Below are 24967 nucleotides of genomic sequence, written 5' to 3' on the forward strand. Positions count from 1 at the left end.
GCACAGCTGTCACAGCCTGAGGTGAACACACACTGAGTGACCCAGTGTTAAGACAAAGCATAGCAGCCAAAGTCTGTAGCACAGAGGCAACTTTTAATAGGAGAACATCATCCCACTGTCACGTTAAAGATAATTTTTTGGCAGGAGAATACGAGGAGGAAAATCAATTCCACAGAGAGGACACATTTAAAGCTTCTTTATGCCTGACTTCACAAGGAAAGGCATTGAGTCTTCGAAGACACAGCACCAATTATCATTGGTATTTGTAAAAACCCTGGAAGGCTACTAATGAAAGAGGGTATTCAGAATCAAGCACTGTTTAATAGGGCAATCTAGGGAATGTACAGCACGTTTCATTAAAACAATCGTAAAAAGAACAGAGTGAAACCCACATTTTAAATATATTTTGCTCCCAGTATATAATCAAACATACACTATATTTGCGAAAAGTATTTGCTTGCCTGCCTTCACAGGCATAAGAACTTAAGTGACAACCTATTCCTAAACCATAGGGTTTAATAGGATGACGGCCCACCCTTTGCAGCCATAACAGCTTCATATCTTCTGGCAAGGCTTTCCACAAGGTTTATCAAATCAAACCAAGGTTTATTTTTCACATTTACATACATACACATTTTCTGGTGTGCAGTGATGTTGGAACATGGAGGGGTCATCCTCAAACTGCTCCCACAATGTTGGGAGCCTGACATTTTACAAAGTCTCTTGGTATGCTGAAGCATTAAGTGTTCCTTACACTTGAATTGAGGGGCCACACCATATTCCCCCTCATCCAAACTTTACACTTGGCACAACGCAGTAAGACAGTACCGTTCTCTTGGCAACTGCCAAACCCAGACTTGTCACCGTTGAATTGCCAGATGAAGAAGCATGGTCCATCACTCCAGAGAACATGTCTCCAGTGCTTTAGAGTCCAATGGAGGTGTGCTTAATCCAAAGCTTTGCATTGCCCTTGGTGATGTAAGGTTTGGATGCAGCTACTTGGCCATGGAAACTTATTCCATGAACCTTTCTACACACTGATTTTTGAACTGATCTGAAGACCACATGAAGTTTGGAGGTCTGTAAAATTTTGGCAATCTCAAGCACTATGTGCCTCAGCATCTGCTGACTCTGTTATTTTACATGGCCTGCCACTTTGTGGCTGAGTTGCTGTCAATCCCAATCGCTTCCGCTTTGATATAATACTACTGACAGTTAACTGTGGAGTATTTAGTATCAAGGAAATTCCACGACTTGACTTCTGGCAAAGGTGGTATCCTATCACGGGACCATGCTGGAATTCACTGCGTGCCTGAGAGCGACCCATTCTTTCACAAATGTTTGTAGAAGCAGTATGCATGCCTAGGTGACGGTTTTATACATCTGTGGCCATGGAAGTGATTGGAACACCTGAATTCAATGATTTGGATCAGTGAATGTTTACTTTTGGGAATATAGTGGATTCAGAGGTCTACTTACCATCAGCAAACATTTCAAAATGAAATATTATGAAAACAAACGGAGTTAAATAGAGTAAATCAGATACAACAAGCACAGATAAATAAATGTACTAATTAAATATAGAAAAAAAACGAATGAGGAAGACAGACAGCAAAACAAAAATCTATATAAAAAAAGGGTTTCTTCTTCTCACACCTCAACTCTGGGCATACCACACAACTTGCAGAACTGTTCTGTGGCTCAAGTATCATGACAATATACAGCATAGAGTCTTCAACTTCTAATAGTAGTAATCAAAACCAGCAGTTAATTCCGGGTAGGCTCCGGACCCACCGTGACCCTGAACTGGATAATCGGTTACAGACAATGAATGAATTAATGAAAACTAGCAGTTAGCAGAGAGTCACTGATTTAGACCAGCATCCTTCCTCTGCATTTATGATTTGATTAGCATTCTCCTGATGTGCCCTTGCCAATGCAGGAGTCTGGCCCAGCTGTAGCTCCTGTGACTCACTCTCTCGTGGGAGCTGAATGGGTTTTTCAACTCAAAGTCTGCCAAAATATACAGTGATTTACAGCCTCATACATGTGTGTGTGTGTTCACTTGGTCCACAGCCAGTACCTCAGTCACACTAAGCATACATTGCTTAAATTCCCACAGCACCAACAAACTGATAAGATTCATCTGTGGCCTGGAGTGTCACCTGACCATATTCTCTACTCACTAGTTGGCTCATTAGAGTCATTAACACAAAGCCAAATCCTACACCGATGCCAGGATTAGCCGTAGGAACCTGGACTCACACACTGACCTTCAAGTCAAAAGAGCCCAGCCTAAATAACTCAACCCCACCTGTTCCGCCAGTCTGAGTGCAGCTAGACAGGCTGCGGTGAGCTGTAATCCGGAACACACACACACACACACACACACACACACACACACACACACACCCAGACCAAAGCACAGCAGCAGGTCTAGATGATGGAGAACAGCTCACTGTTACAGACAGATGCCTGAGGCCAAAGGACGATGCCTCTGCTCAGTAGCTGAGCTATTTGCACAGAGAGAGGGGAAAAAAAATTATTTCAACATTTCACAGAACCTCCATATTGCGGACTGTCTAATAAACACTGAGCTGCTGAGAAGTCAACTTAACTGGACTGAAAGAAGCTACAGCAAAGAAACAGCCAGTAATGGTTATATAAAAAGGTCCTCAGTATTCACTGTTATTTTCCGTTTCTCTGACCTCTGGCCATTACCAATATATGAGTGGAAATTTCTGTATAATGACCTCTGAGGCAGATGCCAGTGGAGCCTCACAAACGTAACACTTGTGATCATCCACAGGCAGGGAAATATATGAAAGCTGTTATCTAAGATAAGAAAACAGGCTGAATGGTGAAAGAAAAATATGTTGAAATAACTAAAAAAATGCATAAATCAAAAGCAAATGAAGTGCTTTACCAGAGTAACTGTCTGACCTGCAACAGAATACAAAAATTGACTAAAGGAATGAAAGCAGATTCGCAATCACACAATCTCACTTCATCAATACTAGGTTGTTGAGCATGTGGATGTGGATAATATATAGTACGCATGTGGATCGGGTTGTTTTGAAGCGTATGTTGATACAGCGACAGCTATACAGATTTATACATTTCCATTGAAATGTAAATCCATGCTTTTGCAGACAGGGTTTTCCTATTTAGAGTTTGGAATTTGTATAAATGCTGCTTTAAAGCAAATAGTGCTACACTCCAGTGTTTATCATAATTTTAAAATGTCAAAGCTATGCATATAATGCAAAGGAACTGTGAATTAAATTATACAGAGCTAGCCAAAGAGTGAAGGATTTTAGTGAGGGATTCATTATGACATTTTTGCTGTAGGAATTGATAGTATACACTGAAAGTGACCATAGGTTTTTGCCTTTTACAAGCAACATATGTATTGTCCTATTAGTGCAGAACCCAAGAAAGCCAACTGCCCCCTACTGGAAAAAAATTACACTTCCCTCTAGAGTAGGTCCTGCGATCAATAAGATGTGCAAAGTGGGTCATGAAAAAATGCTTTTGATAGAAGAAAATCTATTATCCAAAATTTATTAAATCCACAGAAACAAATACTAGTTTTCTGACAAAAGAATTGAAGTAAAAAACAGACAAAAACATGTAGGAATAACTCTACTGTGAAGTACAGTGTTGGAAGATGAAAGGTATTTTTTTATTATTATTGATTATTATTATAGTAACAGTTGTATATCTCGGCTGTATTTCATTTAAAATAGTAAGAGGGACAGCTCCATCATCACATACTGATTAATATCAGCCTTCCATACATCTTCAAGTGCAGAATGTTTCTGTAATTCAGTGTCTGAGAGGAGAATTAGAATCTAGGCTGAGTAAATGATAAGTGAGTGCAGTTTACTCTAGGGCTTTTAGACCCAGCTTCAGCTTCAGGTATTCAGAGTCATAGCTCATTAGCTTGTGTACGGTATAGTCACAATATACGTCAAACAGAAACCACTCAGGCAATGGAGTTAATGTTGTCATCTTTAGCTGGAGAGCTAAGGCATCTGGGAATTTAAGGAGTTATAGCTCTATAATTAATTAGTAAGGTCTTTATATTGACTGCACAATGATGTTTCAGTGCTGTGTAGTGGCTCAAACTCCTTCACTAAAGGTATCGTGGTTTCTGTAATTATTTACAGATACAAAAGTGACAAACACAGAGCTTCTCGTCATGTTTCAAAGTGAGGTTAAGGTTATCATTTAAATCCGAGCGTGTGGGCGTTGCCAGGGCACCGGTGTCATGCAGTGTTAGGCAAGTGTGGGTTGGGGTGGAAGTGGCAATGTCATTATTGTGTACAGTCACTGAAGCCCCACAGTTTAAAGGGCACAGGACACCACTGAGGTACAGCAGCTAGTCATCACTGATTAAAATAGGACCTTGATCCTCTCTGTTCAACAGAATACACTGTCATCACTGAATGTGCCAGAAGCAAGTGCCATGCACTACTTATTTTATTAGAAAAATTAAAATGCTGACAAACAAGCAGGGTTTTTATAATTACCAGTATATGTAAATGAATCACTTTATGCTCTTGGATATCTGTAAAATTAGGAGAAAATTACTTCTAAATGGATTATGTTTTTTAATAATGTAGCAATGAAAATACTAAACAAATAAAACATATACCACATAACTACAACAGAGCAGAGAAACCGTACAGTTAATAACTCAAAGCCTGGACTATCAGTACCCTAGTCAAGCATCTGCATCCCATTTCCCATCATACAACTGAACTATTAAAGTATGTGGGGTTGACTGTAGTGGGCACCCAATGGTATTAGTCTGCATGTTAAGTACTGTCCTTGGATATTATTTTTTCCTCAAACGACAATAAATGAAAAGTACAATTCAAATTTCTCATTTCCATTAACAGACATTCCCAGCTTTCTGTCGTTTGCTGCTGTAAACTGAGACAAGGTTTATTGTTTTTACCAGCAGAACTCTATTTCTGGAAATATTACAGAATGTTCTGAAAATGTTTTGGGTACAAATCTCTCCTTTTTATTCTCTCTCCATCTACAGCCCCATGGCTGCCACCACGCGCAGGGTCAAGCCACAGGCGGCCTGTCAGCAGAGAGAACACGTCAGAGCAGCCTCCCCTGCCGAGCAATTGTCCAGCACCAGAAACCAGGCGCAAGTCCAAAGTGGAAAGACAGAACAGAGGTAGCAGAGATAAAGCCCAACTACATGAGGTTAAGGCCAGGGACAGAGATTTCAAGCACCCAAAAACATGACGGCCCTGATTCATTGCCTAGCATTACACAACTAAAACACAGGACTCTAATGTAATATTGTTTAATTCTCAAACAAACAGGAAGAACGTGAATGTTTTATGTTCCTCTGCCCCTGGTTATAGGTAAGTAATGAACTGCTACCTGCTCTGTCAGGTAATGATTTTGGATCATAAGCCACAATCCGATGAGGTGGTGGACAAATAACACAACACACTATATAATATTAACTTGGCAACTTCCCAAAGAACATAGTGCACAGACATGTAACTAAAAAGGTTTCAAAGCATTTCCCCATTTCACTTTCTTTGAAGAAGGGCAGGGTATTGATGTCTGTGTAGGATATTTTTTTAAAATCCCTTTTAACAAATTACCATAATTGAATCTACACAACACAATATCCATGAAAAACAAGGTCAGATGATGATGCCCACAGCACAGTCAAACGTCCTTAAGCAAGAGCATCCAGCTCTAGTAGAGTTTGTTGATTTCTGTGGAAGACACAGCTAAGATTCTTTTTCTTTCCGTTTTCTCTTGACAAAATTTACATTTACAAAACAAAACACAGAATTAACTGTGCCCTGGAGGAGTGTGTGTCCACTTCCCATCACACCTCAAAAAATTAAAAAGTGTATGTGTGTGTGTAGTGTGCACATTTTCTCACACCATGCTGCACACAGTAACAATAATCATTCCATTTGAATGTTTACCTAAAATGACATAAGTTACAATAAGATTTATTAAGTCTGTAACACAGGAGACTGTGCTGAATCCCAGAACTCCAGGACCTTATTTGGCTACCTGTATCCTCAAAGGCTAACTAAGGAGAGGAATATTAATTTTCACTATCCTTTTTCCATACTGACCTTACAAAGTAATCACCCTAAGACAGAAACACCCATCCTGACATTCACTTTTCAATAAGGTCTTTCTCTATAGGTAGGAAGCAGAAAAATAATCGTTCCCTTTCTTTTATAAGGACATCGGGCTTTTATGACTTCAACAAGCAGCAAAGTGAAAATCCTACCATTTCCTGATCAAAGCTTGCATACCGTGGCCATAAATAACTTGTAATAGAAATCTCAAAATGATCCTGTTAGGGATGAGGGTGGAGTGAAGAGAGAGAGGGAAGAAGGAAAAAAAAAACTCAAGTGAGCAGACACATCTACTCAATTCTTTCTTCTTGCTTGGCTTTGATCCTAAAAACCACATGAAAATGACTTTGATAGAAAAACACTATCTCACTAAAGCGTCCACCAGTCATACCATCCGCAAATCATGACTGGCTTTATGTATACATTTGAGAACATCTTTTCACAAGCCACGGCACAGCTTAGAGAACTTATTTCCATAGTAAATGTAAGTCGTGTTAATTGTTTTTTTTTTAATCTCCATCATGATTGACAGGGCTAAATCAGCAGAAGATATGAAATCTGTAATAGCAGGCCACACATTTCGTGACAGCATAAGTGAAAAGGAGCAGGGTAGTCATAGTAGTCATAGGTTAATTATCAAGAAAACATCCAGCAGATTAAAAGTATAAAAATCAGAAGAACAGAAGAAATCTACTCACTATTTGGTATTTTTATTATAAAAGGTGCTTTCGCATTAAAATCTTTCTTACCTTAACATAGGACGGCTGTTTCTCTAAAATGAGGTCTGCAACTTTTTTCGATACCTGTAGAAAAAGAAAATATGCCAAAGATGAATATCTAGCCCATAATAGGATGGAAATTTAATTAAAATATGTCCCAAGCATCTTAAGCAGCTTTCACACTTCTTGAACAGGAACCCGCAATTATTTGTTTATAAAAACACTGACTACTTTAAAGATATGCTTTAGAAGATCAGCAAAATCATATGTTAATTTAAACGGTGCATCCCTCCAGAATCATTCTGCACACAACACATTAAGTTCTAAAGTGGTCTCTTTCTCCAGTAACAAAATAATGAAATAAAATATGCAATACAGTTTAAACTGTAAACTTCCAGATTCCAGGCCAATAATTTTAAATGGCTAATGCACCTTAAATGGTAAAATCCTGGCCTGGAACCTGGAAAGATAGTGAAATTACTTTTCGAACGGATTTTATTTTCTGGGTGATCATTACTCAGTGTAGAGCTAAATGTTTCAAACAGCATAGCAGCATTAAGATTTTACCTGCCATGAATGTACAATGTAGAGAAACTCCCATTAAACATAATCCCACACTTTTCAATGCCATTAGATTTCAGCTTCCTTCAAATTCAATACTTTCAAAGGCTTCCAGACAGGGATGTACAATGTTAGTAAATGTGACATTTCATTAAGACAAGCCCAGGCAAATCTTGCTATCCAAGTCCAGCTGATGATGCAACATAGATCAGTGTGCTAGTGAATATGGCTTGAGGGAACACCTGAGCATAGGACAGGACTTCCACTGGAAGAACAGATCAATAGCAAAGTCACACACACAGTCCAGGACAGCAACCGTCCAGGGTGATTGCTTCATGCGTGTGTGTGTGAGAGAGTGAGAGTGTGTGTGTGTGTGTGTGTGTGAGGGAGAAGTTGTAGATGGGAAACTTGAGAGTAGCAGTGCGTCAAAGCAGAAACCGGTGGCAAGAAAGAAAGAAATAACGAAAGAGAGAGAGAAAGAAAGAAAGAAAGAAAGAAAGAAAGAAAGAAAGAAAGAAAGAGAAAAGAGAGAGAAAGAGAGTGAGAGAGAAAAAGAAAGAAAGAGAGAGATTAAACCACCATAAAAATAAATAAATAAAAAATCCAGTGGTCTCTTGCTACTTGGTATCCCACGCAAATCAGTTGGACTCCAATTCAGTGAGATAAATTGGGTTGAAAACAGAACACTGTATACTGGCAGGAAAAAAACCCCCACAACCACAAAGCAGCAGGAAGGACATCACCTTGGATCAATCAGACACTTTGCACCACCTATTGGTCATTTTTTATCTTTATGGAAAAGGCTCATTTTAGACATGGCAGAATATAATCCCACAGGAAAAACTGGACAGAGACTAAAGCTGGTTATTGAAACTCTTTTTTTTTATTATTATTATCTGAATTACTTCAACAATGCAGAGTATTAAAAATGTTGGGTTAAAGAATACCAACATTATCATTCATACCGTCAGTCTAATCAGAATTAATGAGCTATTAATCATCCTTGCTCTAAACTGTCTACAGCTGTTGTAGACAAAACACTGACCTTAGCATTCTTTTGAAAAAGAAAGAAAGGAAAAAAAACAAGGTACAAATCACTGCTAAGGCAACAACCTTGAAAGCTGATTTTATTCACTAAAAGTTAGGGATGCGTCTTTCTTAATCCTTCCAAGTTAATATTTGGAATACAAAGTGCTCTGTGGACCATGGCGCTACAAGGCTCAAAATGATGGGGGAAAAATATGTAGCAAATTAATTAAAAATTTAAAAGGGTGTCATTCTATCTGTATCAAAGCGGAAGTAAAAGCCTGTTCATTCATTATCTCTAACCGCTTTATCCAGTTCTGGGTCACAGTGTGTCCAGAGGCTACCTGGAATCATTTGAACACAAGGCAGGAACATCCCCGGGACGACATGCCAGTCCATCACAGTGCACCACACACACATACAGCTATGGGCAATTTGACACAGTCAATTCACTTAGCAGCATGTGTTTTTGAACAATGGGAGGAAACAGGAGCACCCACAGGAAACCCACACAGACACATGGAGAACACACCACACTCCTCACAGACAGTTACCCGAGGCAGGATTTTTAGATCATTTAGTACTGTCATATTATCACTGTCCAAATAAAAACAATCTAAAGATATTTTATTCCAAGTAAATTTGGAGCATTCCTATTGGATCATTCATCATGAATTTCTCACACAATGTCAAGGACAGCCGCTGTGTTCAAATTAGGAATGCACCGAATATTCGGGAACTGAAATTATTTGGCCAAAAATGGCAAAGAAAACGCTTTCACTGAAAAGACTGAATAATTTCTAATGATATTCTTACAGTTTTTCTAGCACAACACATAGAATTTACTAATTTATTTAAGTCATATTCACATTTCATTTTTTATTTTTACTGGTGGTGGGAATTCTTTTTTTGGTTAACTTATTTTAAGTCATATTTGAAGTGATATGTCTGTTGATATGTGCTTTGTCTGTGTCTCTTCTCGGATGTTACAAATGTTCAGTGTTGAATAAATAATTTTAATATCAATTTAGCAATTTAGTAAAGACAAAAATACATTTAGCGTAGTTCATTTATACCGTGGTGAAAAAGTGGCAAAACTGAATGAAACACTGCAGAAAACCATGTTTGGTATTAGACCTTTGCGCTATTGTTTCACTTTGTTCAGTTTCTGCCAAACATTTTCATTTCAGTGAATCCCAAGTTGAAATGTTGCAGTAAACAAAAATCCACAAAAATAGACGTTTAATGCAAAAAAATAGATGTTTTTCTTGGGACAGCAACAATAGACCCCCCCCCCCCCCCCCAAAAAAAAAAAAAATAAATAAATAAATAATAATAATAATAAATAAATAAATCATTGCACAAACTGTTCAACTCAAGCTCCTTGGCATCTGATTCCTCATTAGAATGGATGACAAATAAGAAACAAATGAAACACACCATGCTTCACCACTCTGCTCAGTCTGGCCTAAACACAGAGCTACAACACACAACTCCAACAGCACACTAAAAAAGACACCCTGGTCAATAGGGGCAAGCATGCATCAGAGATCTGTCGTGATTGGCTGATAAGAATGGATTGGTATGCATTCGGTGCAGGCTGGATTCAAGTAGGGCTGTGTAGGTATTTGTATTTTGTGCGTTTTTTTTTTTAGAAGTTTGACTTTTTAAAAATAAAAACACATGGCTAACCAACATCATCATGACCAAATCCTCTTTGCAAAATCTGCCTCCAATTTTCACAGAAACTGTATTGATAAAGATACAGAGCTAAACTGCTACTGAATCACACTGAGCCAAATAATGATACGAGAAACATTGTATTTTTTATATATACACTGTACGTCCAAATGTTGCAGGACACCTGTTCAAAGTACTCACTTCAGTATTGAAATCTTTAAGGTATTTGTGTTTGTGTGTGTGATCTAGAGAGCCCAAGAACAGGCTGTGGCAGAGGTGAAATGCACTGCCAGTGAGTACAGCAGGGTCAGTCTGAACAGTACAGACATTTCTATTATTATTCACCACCCTCACACAAGCCATCAAATTTAATCAGTGTGCCTCACCTACTCAAATGGTACAGAGGACAAAATGAAACAAGTAGATTCAGCGCAAAGGTGACATTCGGCTTGCATCATCTTCACTCTGAGATGACCAGTCAGGAGTCAGGAGGGCTCTAGTCCTGCCCTTGTGCTGAAACTTATCTCAGTAAATTATAACAGCAGCTTACAATACACAAAGACATGCACTTAGTTATAACAAATTCAAAAACCCGTAGCTTTAGATCACAGGGATGAAGTACGGCCCTCCTATCTAAAAATGACAAACTTAATCTGAGAGACAGTCTCACTGCAATTAGCTCACAGAGGAGCTGATGCCAGAGAAGTGTCAGAAGTGTCTGCTAGCTTTGCTGGAGGAAAGTCTTTCAGCTCCCACATGGCACACTACTATCTCTCTGACACTGCCACACAAGCCCAGAATGACAGACATGTTTGAGGGGGGAGGCAGTTAGATTGACAAGCAAAGAGACATGGACACAAGGAGATACACAAAATGCAGATACAGTTGCAGTGAGAGACAGGTACACACAGACTGCCCTTCACTTTTCAAGAAGCTTTTGTCATTTGAGCCTGTGTTACCTTGTTGAAACGTGCATACACAAGAAGGGCTGTCTGGGCCTAGGGAGTGGGCTGAGGGTAAGAATTGGAGGGAGACTTAGAGGTTTATGTATCCACTGAGGTATAAATCACACCAGGTTTAGCTTGAGGACAACTGCATATGGGGGGGAAGTGTGGAGTTAACTGAGCAAGTTCTATTACTGTATGGTGGTATACAGAGTGAGCATAGTGCTCCATAAGTCAACAGAGTTCCACAGAAGCTCATAGAGTGGGCTTAGCAAGTTTTAATCTCTCCTCGATAGCTGGTGGAGTGTGAATAATGTTGTGAAGTGATCAGAGCGAGCAAGCACACTGAGTTTTAATTGCTCTGGGGACGCGCACAGATTTTTTCATTCATTCATTACATTTCAAGCAACTAAAAGCATGTTTTAAGCAATTCATTTTTTAATTTTATGTCATTAAAGTAACATTCTATTTTTCTTGGTTCATGTAAAATTATGTTCAGGATCACTAACATTAAAATCCATTCATTATCTGTAACCGCTTATCCAATTCAGGGTCGCGGGGGTCCAGAGCCTACCTGGAATCATCGGGCGCAAGGCGGGAATACACCCTGGAGGGGACGCCAGTCCTTCACAGGGCAACATTAAAATCACCATCTTTAAATTGCCTAATTTATAATATTAGCTACAAGAACAGAACATATCAGTGCACATTCATTTACAGCACTTTTTCTTTGATGTAACTAATAACGAATGCAGTGACAAATGCAGACACTCAACTTTGCCAAGCTACTTAATTTTTAGGTTATATTTTGGTCAAATAAAATGACAATTTTATTTTTGAATACTAAACAACAGTTAAAACAACAAAAGAGCAGGAGAATGTTTACATTTTGTTTTATAATTATACGTTACCCAAAATCTTTAAAACTTTTATTGTACACCTAATATATTTTGGTTCCACATTTGGGTGACAAAAGCAATGTAGCTGATGGTGCTCTGAAAAAATAAGACTTTGCTGGTCTTGTTTTATTTCTAGTCGTATCTGCTATTATATACAAGTTTTATAAAAAGAAGGGAGCCTCAAAACAAAATAAGGTCAAAAGTAAAGAGGAGTCCCCAACAAAATAAATAAATACATATACATATAAATGGGATTCCAAACAAATATGAAATACCCAGAAGAGCACAAAGAGTTTCACCATCAGATTAATGGTACTCCTAAAGCTTTCATCTATGTGAGACAGGAGAATAATACATAAACGGCAGGTGTTCTCAGAAAAATTGGACGACCATCATAGAACTTTGATCATGGGAAGCACAAAATGCAAACCAACTTTTTCATTTTCAGGTGTAGAGAGATGCAGATTTCTGTAAAATACTGACAGCAAGTTTCCTGAAAAGACTGGAGGCTAGCTTGTTCTTAATGGTCAGTTTGACTAGAAAACTATGGAATGCTTCTGACTTTTACAGTTTTGCTTATACAGACAGAAAAACATAAGCAAATTTGGCTTGCATTTGCTTAAAGAAGCAGTGGAAGTAATGTTTTTTGCAACACACTGTATTCATTCATTAATTGTATGTAACCGCTTATCCAGTTCAGGGTCGCTGTGGGTCCTGAGCCTACCCGGAATCACTGGGCGCATGGCAGGAACACACCCTGCAAGGGGCACCAGTACTTCACAGGGCGACACATTCACACCTATGGACACTTTTGAGTTGCCAATTCACCTAACACCTATGGGGAGGAAAATGGGGCACCTGGGGAGAACACATCAACTTCTCACAGACAGTCACTCAGAGCTGGACTTGAACCCACAACCTCCAGGTCCCTGGAGCTGTGTGATCACAACACTACCTGCAGTGCTGCCAACACTCTGTATTCAAAAATTAAATTTCCAATATTCAAGCCTTACCTAATATGCATTAATAAACTGCTTTAATAAAATACTGAATGATCCTTTTTTAGCTCTGGATTCAAGGGGTATCTCAAGAATCAGTCCTTAGGCCCCTTCTTTTCATTATTTACATGCTTCCTCTTGAACATATCTTGCATCATTTTAATCTCAACTTTCAATGCTATGTAGATGACATCCAGATTTATTTTATCACTAAATCTATTAAAATCCCACCTCTTAACCACTTAGAAACCTGTTTATCAGAAATCAGGGAATGGATGAAACAACTTTCTCGTGTTAAATAGTGACAAAACTCTTGCTAATCGGTTCCAAACAATTCTCAAAAAGTAGGTGCCCTTTCTCTCTCTATTGATAACTGTATCTGCTTCTTCCCTGGTTCGTAATCTGGGTGTCATCCTCGCCTCAACTCTTTCACTTAGTGCTCACATAAGTTCTATAATCAAAACTTCATATTTTCATCTGCATAATATTGCTAAAAATCATCCCATCTCTTGGTCAATCTGCTACTGAAATCCTTATTCATGCCTTCATCTCCACCCTTTTGGACTACTGCAACTCTCTTCTCTTTGGCATCAGCTCCTCTGTCCAAGGACTTAAGATTGTTTAGAACTCTGCTGCCTGCCTTCTCACTCACTCTCACCAACACATCACGCCTGTTCTCCAACATCTTCACTCTTCTCCCCTCTGGTTCAACATTCTACAACATTCTCTATATTCAAATCAAACCTCAAGAAATATAATTTTCTGCCTTGCTTATAATACTCCTCTAACTTAATATATTCATGCTTGTTCTGTACTGTTTGTTAATGTTTTGTATATTTTGTACTGTTTGTTAATGTATGACTATTGTAAGCGTCCGTGTTTTTGAAAAGCGCTACATAAATAATTTATTATTATTAATATTATAACCATTATTATTAATTAAAAGCAGAAAGAGCATGTTTCTGTCCACTAACTGGTCTTTCAGCAATCAAATGTGATGCAAAATCTCTTAAGAAACAATATACATAGAGAACATAGCTAATGAAATTTAAAGTAGAGCTGTTTGAAGGGAAGCCCAGAAGAAGAAATGTCCCTAGTTTTTTTTTTTTTTTTTCAGGCCCTTATAAGCCCCACACACACGCACACACTTGTGGGCCCTAGGGTCTTTATTCGTCACCCTGCAGAGAGCTGATTGGACCCTGTGTGTAAGAAAACACCACAGACAAGCAAGAGCCAGAAGAAAGACTGACATTTCCCCTTCAAAATAAATTAAAAAGAAGCCATACGACTCATCCCCATCTTTGATCCACACGGCTCAAACTGCCAGCTGGGAGTGAACTTGGGATCACCCTGGATCAAGACAAAACCAAGTTTGTCCGACGCACACATGGCATTCACACAGGCACACTGCCTAGGGTGACAGACCATGATGCGGTAAACACTCTAATAGAATATGACACAAACAGCATGGCTAGAAACCCAGTGCATGGAAGGGCTACTTCACATGCGGCAAATTCAGGACTCCATCTACAAGACTAATGACGGCAGAATACTGAGCATTACCTTGTGCCAAAAGGCTGGGAATGACAAAAAAAACAACTAATGCTTCAAGTCCATACTGCCCCCAAGTGGTACAATCAGTAGAAGCACTGCCAGCCTGTGGTCAGTAGAAGAGGCTTGGTTTGGATTTCAGCTGTGCCAGATGTATTCATGCTATCCTAGGCAGTTCAAACAGCAGGTTTGAATTAATCACAGTGGAGTGTTCTATATAGATTTTTAAGAGCATTCAAAAAGGCACACAAGAGTAAGCCATATAAAGGCGACAGTAAGGGTACAGGGTGGGCAATGTGTAAAAATTGGTCTCAAACAGTAGTTTTTACTTGTACACTGTCTAAGAGGTACTATATGGGAAAGTATTTGTTCACTAACATGAACAATGCGTAAACGCACCTGTAAAACATATATTATAGTCCTTAAGGGCCGACTGCGCACTTTAGATATACACTACATTCACTTTTCTGAGGGGAAGATTGTGCCGTAACAAAATTAGTTGGGACAAAATTTATAAAAACAAACAAAATAACTATAATATTTTATCTAAATAAAGGAACTGAAGACATAGTACCACATACAACAGCAATATTTAGTTTAATACTACATAAAATAAACTCAAATTACCATCAGCTCTTCTCGGAGAGGCTTGCTTTCAGTTTCCTCAAAAATCTGGAGGAATATATGTTACCTATTTTCCCTATGGCTCCTTATTCACTATTCTCCATATAACTCATTATACAGTGCACCATTATAGTGAACTGATAGGTATCTGCTATGCACTAGTCAGCTAGTCTACATGGATTCCACAATAATTTTTGCGATGCATTGTGGGATTGATTGAGTGCACTGAAAATTCTGCACTTGGTTTTCATACAAAATGACAGAACCCCAAAATAGTGCACTATATAGTGAATAGGGTTCAGTTTTGGACAAGCTGCTGGTTACATTTTCCACTTCTCACAAAAGATAATTCTCAGTGGAGGCCAGATCATTGTCCTGAGAACACCAACTTATTTATTTACTTCTCTATTTTCTTTATTTGTTTATAAGGAAAAAAACTGGATAAGATACTGCTGCTGCCAATGACCTGGAATGGAAATGCATTATACATGTATGACTGTGTACAGTAGCTTAGTTTGGAGGTGGTTAATGTAAAGGTTACTGTCTCTAGTGATTGATAACTATGCAGTAATAGAACTCAGACATTCATTTTTAAAACAGAAAAATTATATACCTTGTATAATCCACAATAATGCTCCAGATTCTATGCAGTTGAATTGTCACCTTCATATGCATATTTATAACCTTTCTAGAGCATAAACTTTAACAGTAATTCACACTGAAATGGGTTTGATGTTTGATAAAATGTAAAGAAACTGCACATCACTGCAGTTGCACATTTGTTTGAACCACCCCTGTGCACACAGCGGCAAGCCAAAGCCCGCATCAGATTGAGCAATTCTTCTGAAGTGACAGAGGCCAGAATGCCAGACCGCTTCTACAGAGTGAAATAACAGGGGGATCTGTCTGCATTCAGTGGAGAGGCAGAGGTTCCGCATGATAAGAAATGCATTAACAGAATGCGGTACATTTGTAACATAATAAATGCGAGTCAGATGCCCTGCATGCATAACTCCTGAAGTGTAGCAGCAGAGGATATCAGTATGAACAATTCTCAGATAAGATAGTAAATGTCACAAGCCTTTTATGCAGATATTTACTGTCACTTCTACATTTTAGATTTAACTGCTTGACAGCTTAACTAGCTTGAAACTGAAGTCGGAAGAATCATGAAATACTTTTTTTGAGTGACTATCAATCAGTATTTATCTGTTTTAAATTAAGGAGAAGGTTAAGAAGGGTTTAGGACATTTTCCACTATGATGGTATTATCCATACTTTAAAAAGATCCATACTTACGGCGGCTTGCTGTCTTTTCAGCTTATCTCTGTACTCTTCCAGCTCTTGCAGGTTCAGATCTGGGGGAAGTTTCTGTGAGCACACACAAAGAGACATGGCACCTGGATTATACTAAAATTAGAATGAAAAAGGCAAACCTGAGAGAGGGGATTCATACGTTCCCTGAGGGACTAATGAAATGGCAGGTTGAGTAAATTTCAAATTTTGATCTCAATTTTTTTTTCTCCAATAGGTGGCTGATGCAGTCTTGAATGTTTAGTGTATTTCTAAAGATTTTCGAATATTTTGTAAACATTAATAAGCAAATCACACTCGCTTCACCCCAGAAAGAATAAGAAACAATGAAACGAGGTCCTGAATAAGAGTAATTACTTTCCTTTTGTCTACAACTCCCTTTTTTTTTTTGACAGCTGAAGCGATGCACCACCAAATCTAATGAGATTTCACTCCCACAATACGAGGATAATCCATCAATCTGGGCTCTCCTGCAATCTGCACACACCCAGACACGCGCGGTGGGCTGCTTGACGGTGCAGACCCCCATACAATGAGGTGCAGAGAGGCACGTAAATGCTCCATCGGCAAATGGGCAAATAAAGAAGATGGGTTATTTCTTATAGCTTCATGCTTCTGCTCCTATGAGCAGGTTAGAGCTCTGCAAGTGCCTTTTGCCTTTGGGGGATTTGGCCTGGAGGGTTCCAGAGAAAACACCTTTAGCACAAACTCACCTCAAGCTCATACTGCACCATGTCAAAGGAGTCGCTAGAGAAGTAAATCTCCTCTATACTGTCAATGACCTCCTGCTCCGCCTGAGGATCAATGGGCTGCTCCCTCAGTTCCCTTAACTCCTCCTGAGAGAGAGAGAGAGAGAGAGAGAGAGAGAGAGAGAGATTTATTGGTATCTGCCTATGTGCCTATATGCCTCATAAATAGGGAACACAGTCCTAATAAGAACAGGCTGATCACTTCTGAGAGTCCAATAATGTAAAATGTGACCCAAAAGAATTGTTAGCAGTTTTATGCTTATGTCCTCACACAAAATCAAACCTTGCAAATTATGTAAAAGACTATGTAACTAAAGACATCTCTAACTCAGAAGAGAGTACATCATCCAGTTGAATACAGCGAGTATCAAAAATCTAGCATTAGAAATCTGAAAGAGAAGAGACAATGTAGGAAAAAAAAAACCACTCAAAATATATTCTGACAAATCATTGGATAAGGAACTCCTGGCTAATAATGGCTTGCTCCACTTTTACAAGGTGGTGAACATCCTTCATACGTAATTCAACCCATGCCCACTGCAGCAGCTCGGTCAGCAGGTGGACAATTTGCGGGTGAGAGGCAGAGAACTCTCCATCCTGTTTCTCAATAGGGCTGAAGTCAGGCAAGGCTGGGGGCCAAGACAGTGTGAAAAATCCATTGTTGTATTCCTCCAACCATTCCTGAGTGATGTGAGCCCAATGACACGGGGGCATTGTCTTATCTAAAATGTGCATTGTCGAGAAAGACCTCCTGAACATATTGCTACAGATGGTCAGCTAACAGGCCCCTGCATAGTTCACCATTCAAGGACTGTGGTGGGATAACTAAACGGTACTAGGGCAGATAAAAAAAGAATGTTGCCCACATCACACCACCACCACCGGTCTTGAAGCACTGCAAAACTGCAACCAGGAGATGCAGCTTAATGCTGTTTCTGCCAGATGCTCATCAATGTGAATCAACAGGAAAATGGACACGTCACTCTAGACAACAGTCTTCCATGTGTCCAATGTCCTCTGATGCCTTTCCTTGGTTTATGCAAGGCATCAGATGCAGGATACGTTGCTTGGTTATGGGCGAATTTAGTACAACAATCTGTCCACAGAGAAAATATGCTCACTACGTTTACCCATAGCAGTTAAATGTTGCCTTCTGCTGTGCAGTAACCTTAGCTGACAGTAACACTACCACCAACAGGGGGCACTTTATCAGTGATCATATGCCACCTGTCTGATGTTCCTAATACAGTGATCACGCCGCAAAGTACTATATCCAAAGATATAAAGTGAAGAAATTTTAAAACTAAACCATTGGTTGGTATAAAACTTTGCAAGTTCCTCAGGGACAGGAGACTGAGATGAGAGAAATATATAATGAGTAAGAAAGAGACAGAGATCAAGAGAGAATGACAGAGTATGTGAAGAGAGTGTCAAATGGAGAAATACAGTGGGGATAGGGAGAAGGTGTGTGAAAAAGAGTGGGAGGGAGAGAGAGGCAGGTGAGAGAGCCAAGACAGACACAAAGTGAGAAAGTCATGAGAATAAGATTGAGAGTGAAAAGAGAGAGAGAGAGCACATATCTGGTAAAGGAGTCCTGACAAGCCAAAATCATTCAACATCAGGTTCTGGAACATTGCTGTGAGAGAAAATGTGGTGCCCTTTTCTTTTTATATACATTGGGGTCATATTGCTTTTAAGACCAGGCTTAAGCATTAAAGCCCTTCACCCTGAGGGGAAATATCTAATGGATCTTAATGAGGATTAACAAAGGACATCAATATCAGTGAGAAACACAGGCAGGAGACATGGGGCTTCCTTCTGGGTGAGATAATGAGGAGCAAACCTAGTGGGTAACATCACGTGATGTGATGCAATCTTGCTAAAAATGCACTGTATAAAAGAATGACAAGAGCATGAGCCACACTGAGCCAAAAACAGCACAGAACTGCTGCACAATCTACAGCACGAGCCTCTGATTCCAAACTTAAAGAGCCACGGCATTTCTCTAGTTTAGTTTATGTGCTGCTGCAATACACTTATCACACTATAGTGGTGGGTGATATGGAAAAATAACCATTGTTCAATATTCAAAACTATTTGTTCATAATCTAAACAACATAATGTATTCTTAGATGTTCTACTCACCAAGTCCCAAAAATAATTGATCACATCAGAATCTTTTTCATCATTCTGGATAGGGCTAAACAATTTATCTGAATGAATGGTAATGTCACTGACAGAGCTTGAGAAGCCCTGGATTGTGGTTTGTGCCCAGGGTGACTGACACTGAGGAGTTGGTGTTTTTTTTAATATATGTATATATTAAGAAAACCTCCAACCTGACTTTTTCAAAAACATTTCAATATAACTCTTAAATCCATCTATCCTTTACCAGAGCGTCCAACAATCCTGCCTTCTACAGGGCCTCATTAAGCCAATTCACGATTTCACACAGATCACCTTGTCTGCCACTCGACCTGAGAACAGTCTGAGCTCCTTCCAAAGACTAGCTAAAGGCCATCAGTTTTTTTTTTTTAAACCCAAGAGTAGCCCAATCACCTTCCTTTGAATTCCCATTTTTTCTGTATTTCTACACTTAATCTAAACAAAACATGCAGCTACTGTAAGTCAAACTCAACTGTGAAAGTGGCTAGTACAAGCCCTTTTTGTTTTTTGTCATTTCTCCACACAGTGATAGTATTTCTTACTGTTTAAAAGCTCTCTACAGATGGGGCATTGCATTAGATTTTGTCTTATATGCTTGTAATATTTTGCTCTTATCCAGATGGTAAGTGACCCAAAGGTACCAATGATCTGGTGTGTCCTGTGAAAGTGCAATGGGAAAATGATTCATGAAATTGATAGAAATAAACTAATGTTGAGTAAAACAAATAGGATTTTAGTTCTGAAACAACCACTTGTCATCACAGGTTTCAAGAATGGATGTTCCAATCCCAAAGGCCCTGAGGCAGCATCAACACTTCCTCAGTGTGATTTGATCAGAGTGCTAAATCAACTACACTTTGATTACTTTGTTGCCTGTGGTTATGAGAAAAGACTAATGTGGTTGAAGCCTGCTGGACTCCATCAGCAAGTTGTTGCATTAGCTGTGTGTAATAGTCTTCCCAGACTATAAATAAGATCTGACTTGATAAGAGTGTTTACAGATTTTAACTGGTGTTTACTAATGGTCACTGACTCTCTATAATTTTCCCAGTGGACCGAGTCCAGCAGAGGATACGACTGTTGATAGATAAGGTACTGGAAGGTATTCCCCTTTATTATTGGAACAATATAAAAAGGAAACATGTCAGCAAGCCAGGCAGAAGCAGAGGGGAAAGTGCGGGAGATGAGGCTGGATGAAGGGAAACCTTCACTCAGCAAAGAGAAAAAAAAAAGGAAGCTGAAACAATGGAGAATGCAACTTTATAGAGGCCCAGATTTAATAACAGAACCAAAATTCAAAAGTTTAAACATGAACACTATTCCTCATTCACAGAGTCCATATTAAAATATCACAGAACTGGCAGAATAACAAACACCCCCTTGATATCTTCTGCAATATCCTCTGAAGCTGATGTTCTATCTCCAATGATTTATCAACTAAGCAGCATCACGGTGAACTGATGTAAACCTATTGTTGCGCATGTTCCATTAGCAAACTACAGCAACAGAAATAAAGAAAATTCTGAATGAGGGGTCCTTATCTGAAATGGGTTAAGAACAGAATATCTGATTTATAAATTGTTAATATTTTGCAGCATGTACCAAACCTGTTATGTGCAGTGGAGTAGGAAACACTCCTGCCATCTGTGCAGAAATTTGGGGTTCAGTTTCCTGCCTGTGTAAACACTATACAATTACAGTCATAGGAACAAACTCTAAACACTGTATTCACCTACATCTATGAAATGTGCATAAATCACTCTAGCTAAGATCAGACTCTACCAAATGCCATTAAAGTTAATGTACCATACATTCTCCAGTTCAGTCAGTCTATACCTGGAAAACAAACAGCGTACTAGCCCACTTTTCATTCAATGTGTTTAAATGTTATGAAAACCAAAGCATTTAGCGTAACTTAACATTCTTCTGTTGATCAGTGAGTTTTGTTACAACTGGGAGTATCCTGTTAATGTCAACACAATGAGAGATTACAAATAGTTCCTGAAGTTAACCGGCTAGGAGAGGCCCAATATTTGCCTTCTCTCACATTCACTTGATTGTGCCAGTATAGCACTGTCAATGACCAAGGCTTGTAGATGGGTAAATGCTGTGCTAAGTGATTTGATAAACTGGCCCATGATGGACTGGTATATTTACATATGCATTTCAGGAGGACCTTCTGTAATGGCAGGGTATTTGTGGACTAAACCAGCCTAGCAGCCTCATATCTGGCCAATTTTAATGTCACTCAACAAAAACATAATAAGCACATTTATTGTGTCACTCCCGTGTGTGTGAGTACATGGGTTTTTGGCTGGTCCTCAGGAAGTGTGTGGGAGAGTAAATGGGAGGAGATCGGAGAGATGTTGGAGTTGGTGGGATGGAGGGAGGGTAAGGGTAGGAATGAGTCACCAGTCACTGGTACAGATGCAGGAAAAGAGGCAGCGATGTGTACATTTTCAGATGGATGGCTTCAAAACAGCTTTTTCAAAACACAACTTGTCCCTTTGTGCCTCATTTAAAAAGTTTAGTCTATGTAACAAAACCAAGAAGGACACACACACACACACACACACACACACACACACAGTTTGCTACAGCAACACACTCTTCACGACACTCTGAATTCCATTCTTCATCAAGAGGTGCCACATTTCATTTTATTCGCAAACAGACAGCCGTGTGAATAAAGTCAAATATACAGGAGGGCTAATTAAAAAGGTATCAGCTCTTTTTTGTTCAATTAAGTTTTAGACCCTCACAGACTAACAACATTGTCTTTCAGAATGAACAACCCTCGTCTCTTGATTCCCCGTGCACAAGGAGAGGAATAAACAGCCATTACCACATAAAAGCACACGGCCCAATGTGCCGTCAGCTCTATGAATCAATTGAAGCTTCCGCTGTTTAATCAAAGTGTTATTTTAAAAAGTCGTTTAAAAGTAGAACAAAATTCCGGTTCATTGAAAAGAAAAGTAAACAGGCATTTGGAGAAAAAAGGTGAGGAAAACTACTGTGTAACACCGTAGCCATTGTGCGCATGAAGTCATTTCCCTGCCATTCACACAGCGCTTCAACACTCAGAGCGTCACGTACGGATAAGTGACCTTCAGAGAGTTCTGGATTGTTTATTTGGCTTGTTTTGGCAGCGCAGGGTGCTGTGATGAGTGCAATAACAATTTGAATGCCACATCTGTTCAGTAAATGAACGTATTTTAGAACTGTTCCCAAATAAATCATTCTGGGCACTGGATAAAACACATTAATCTTAACTCATCTCTCTATGGTCTTCTAATCAATGGTTCCATGGTTATGTGATAAATCACTGCATGAGTGAACAATGAAGTCTGCTTTTGTTTCCCCTTTCTTTTTAAAGCATAAATGCAAATGTTATTTCGGCTAATTCTACCTTCAAAAAGAGCTCTGAAGTAGGAGGGCATTTGTAAGGGATCCTGTAGATGGGGCATGGATCTGCATTTGCTTGTTTTAAGTCCATAAAGACAGAGAACCAATATGGCAGGGAGAGCAATGCAGGAAGAAAAAGTGCAAGCGGAAATGTATCTATTCTCTAAAACATATCTTCCCATTTTAAGAAAGATTGTTTGAATTTTAAGCAAGCATCTACTTCAGCTGTTAATCTTAGAGTATAGTTACAGCCTCAAATCATGTTAATAAAGTACCATTGGCCCTATATCAGAAAAACTGAAAAAGATTTACAGTGCTTTCCCATTCTAACATTCCTGATACAATGTATCCAAGGTGCAATAATGTGCAGCAATTTAGAAGAGAAGAAAAATAAAATAAATAAATAACCATTAATCTATGTGCTGCTTCCCACCATAAGTGGCACTGCCAACACCAAATTTATTCTTGGTCCTACAGAACCCTCAAAAGGTGCAGATGGCCAAGTGCTGGTCTTATAAACAGATAATTGGGAGCTCAATTCACACTAACGCTACTGCCATCTGTGGCCAGTAGCTCAAGAGAGCACAGCTGGCCTTCCTCTGTCTCTCTCTCTCTCCACATGTTTGAGATGTCCCTGACTTTCTGCCCATTATTCAGCCTTATTCTAGCAAATGGAGGCAACAGGGGACTGGGAGGATGAACTGCCAGAAGGTGAAAAACATATGACCAACCTGATTTATTTGTAACGCCCTTAAAACACAGCTCCAGGTGAAGAGCATAAGCCAAAAACCCTTTGCATACTTTTACATAGTGGTGAGGAAGAAAAGAGGATAAATCTTATAGAAACAAGTGGCTTCCATGTGAAAACTTGAGTCAGATCACACCTCCGGATGTGGTTTTTGCCACAGCTGAGGCCAGGTTGTATAGTGTCCTGAAAGATGATGAGTGAGCATCTCTGAATGACATCTTATCACGCTCTTCAGTGTAAATACAGCAGCTCGAAGTGCAAAGCTCTCATTAGGAGCAGAGCTAATTAATCAGCACCGGGTACTGCTCCAACACATCTGCCAAAAAGTATGCAGAGCCTGGAGATCAACTTGATGTGGCCATCTCTTTTATATATAACATATATAACTTCAGTTTTGCATGTAATATAAGGCCTTGAGCACACTTGATGACAATAATCATTAAACATATTCATGTCTACAAAAAATACTTGTGGGCAGCAGGTAGTGTCGCAGGGACCTGTAGGTTGTGGGTTCAAGTCCCGCTCAGGGTGACTGTCTGTGAGGAGTTTGGTGTGTTCTCCCCGAGTCGTCGTGGGTTTCTTCTGGGTGCTCCAGTTTCCTCCCACAGTCCAAAAACACATATTGGTAGTTGGCTTGGTGACTCAAAAGTGTCCATAGGTGCGAGTGTGTGAGTGAATGTGTGAGTTTGTTTCGCCCTGTGAAGGACTGGTGCTCCCTCTAGGGCAAACCTGGGCATTGTACAGCCCCCGGGCCGCATACGGCCCTTTGATTGACTCTGACCGGCCCGTGTAACGTTAATTGGAAATTACAAAATAAACATATTTTCTTATTTTACCTGATGCATGGACTGAAGCTGCATTGCTTTTATTTTGAAGTTGTTTTTTATTTACGTACATGATGACGCAAAACGTATATTGAGGCATGGGCGTGATTTGATCGTTGTCACTAAGTCACAAGACAACTTTAGCCCTCAGAAATGTGTGCTCATGCTAAAAAAAGAAAGGTAGATGCCGAATGCAGGGTTTTCAACAAAAATTGGACTGCTAAGTATTTATTTACTGAAGTGAGAGGTAAAGCCGTGTGTTTAGTTTGCGGGGAGCAGATCGCCGTGTTTAAGGACTACAATTTGAGTCGGCATTACGAGACGAAACACGGGGAGAAATACAAGAACGTGACTGATGCTGAAAGGGACATCGGAAGCTTTGCTAGCTAAACTGCAAAAGCAGCAAGGCTTTTTTACCAAGCTTCACACATCCAGGGATGCAGCAACCAAGACCAGCTTTGTGATAGCTCACAAAATCGCTAAAACCAGTAAGCCATTCTCATGGGTAATTGATTAATTGCCTTTCCCATTGTTTTGTGAAATTCGCTTGAATAAATTACATTTTTTGGAAGGCAAACTCATGTTTTCATTGCTTAATTATAACATATACTCTTACCAG

General features: G+C 39.4%; 1 protein-coding gene across 3 annotated transcripts in view; it reads right to left on the minus strand.

The window, feature by feature from the left end:
* The window catches only part of vps50 (VPS50 EARP/GARPII complex subunit), a 153606-nt gene that overhangs the window by 120458 nt on the left and 8181 nt on the right, over window positions 1–24967 (minus strand). For all 3 annotated transcript variants that reach the window (XM_066674752.1, XM_066674751.1, XM_066674753.1), the window contains exons 3-5: window positions 17170–17292; window positions 16442–16513; window positions 6890–6943 (exon numbers count right to left, since the gene is read on the minus strand). In XM_066674752.1, the coding sequence (XP_066530849.1) occupies window positions 6890–6943; window positions 16442–16513; window positions 17170–17292 (249 nt within the window). The remainder of the gene's footprint in view (window positions 1–6889; window positions 6944–16441; window positions 16514–17169; window positions 17293–24967) is intronic.

The sequence above is a fragment of the Hoplias malabaricus genome, chromosome 6, assembly GCF_029633855.1.
Source record: "Hoplias malabaricus isolate fHopMal1 chromosome 6, fHopMal1.hap1, whole genome shotgun sequence".
Taxonomy (NCBI): Eukaryota; Metazoa; Chordata; class Actinopteri; order Characiformes; family Erythrinidae; genus Hoplias; species Hoplias malabaricus.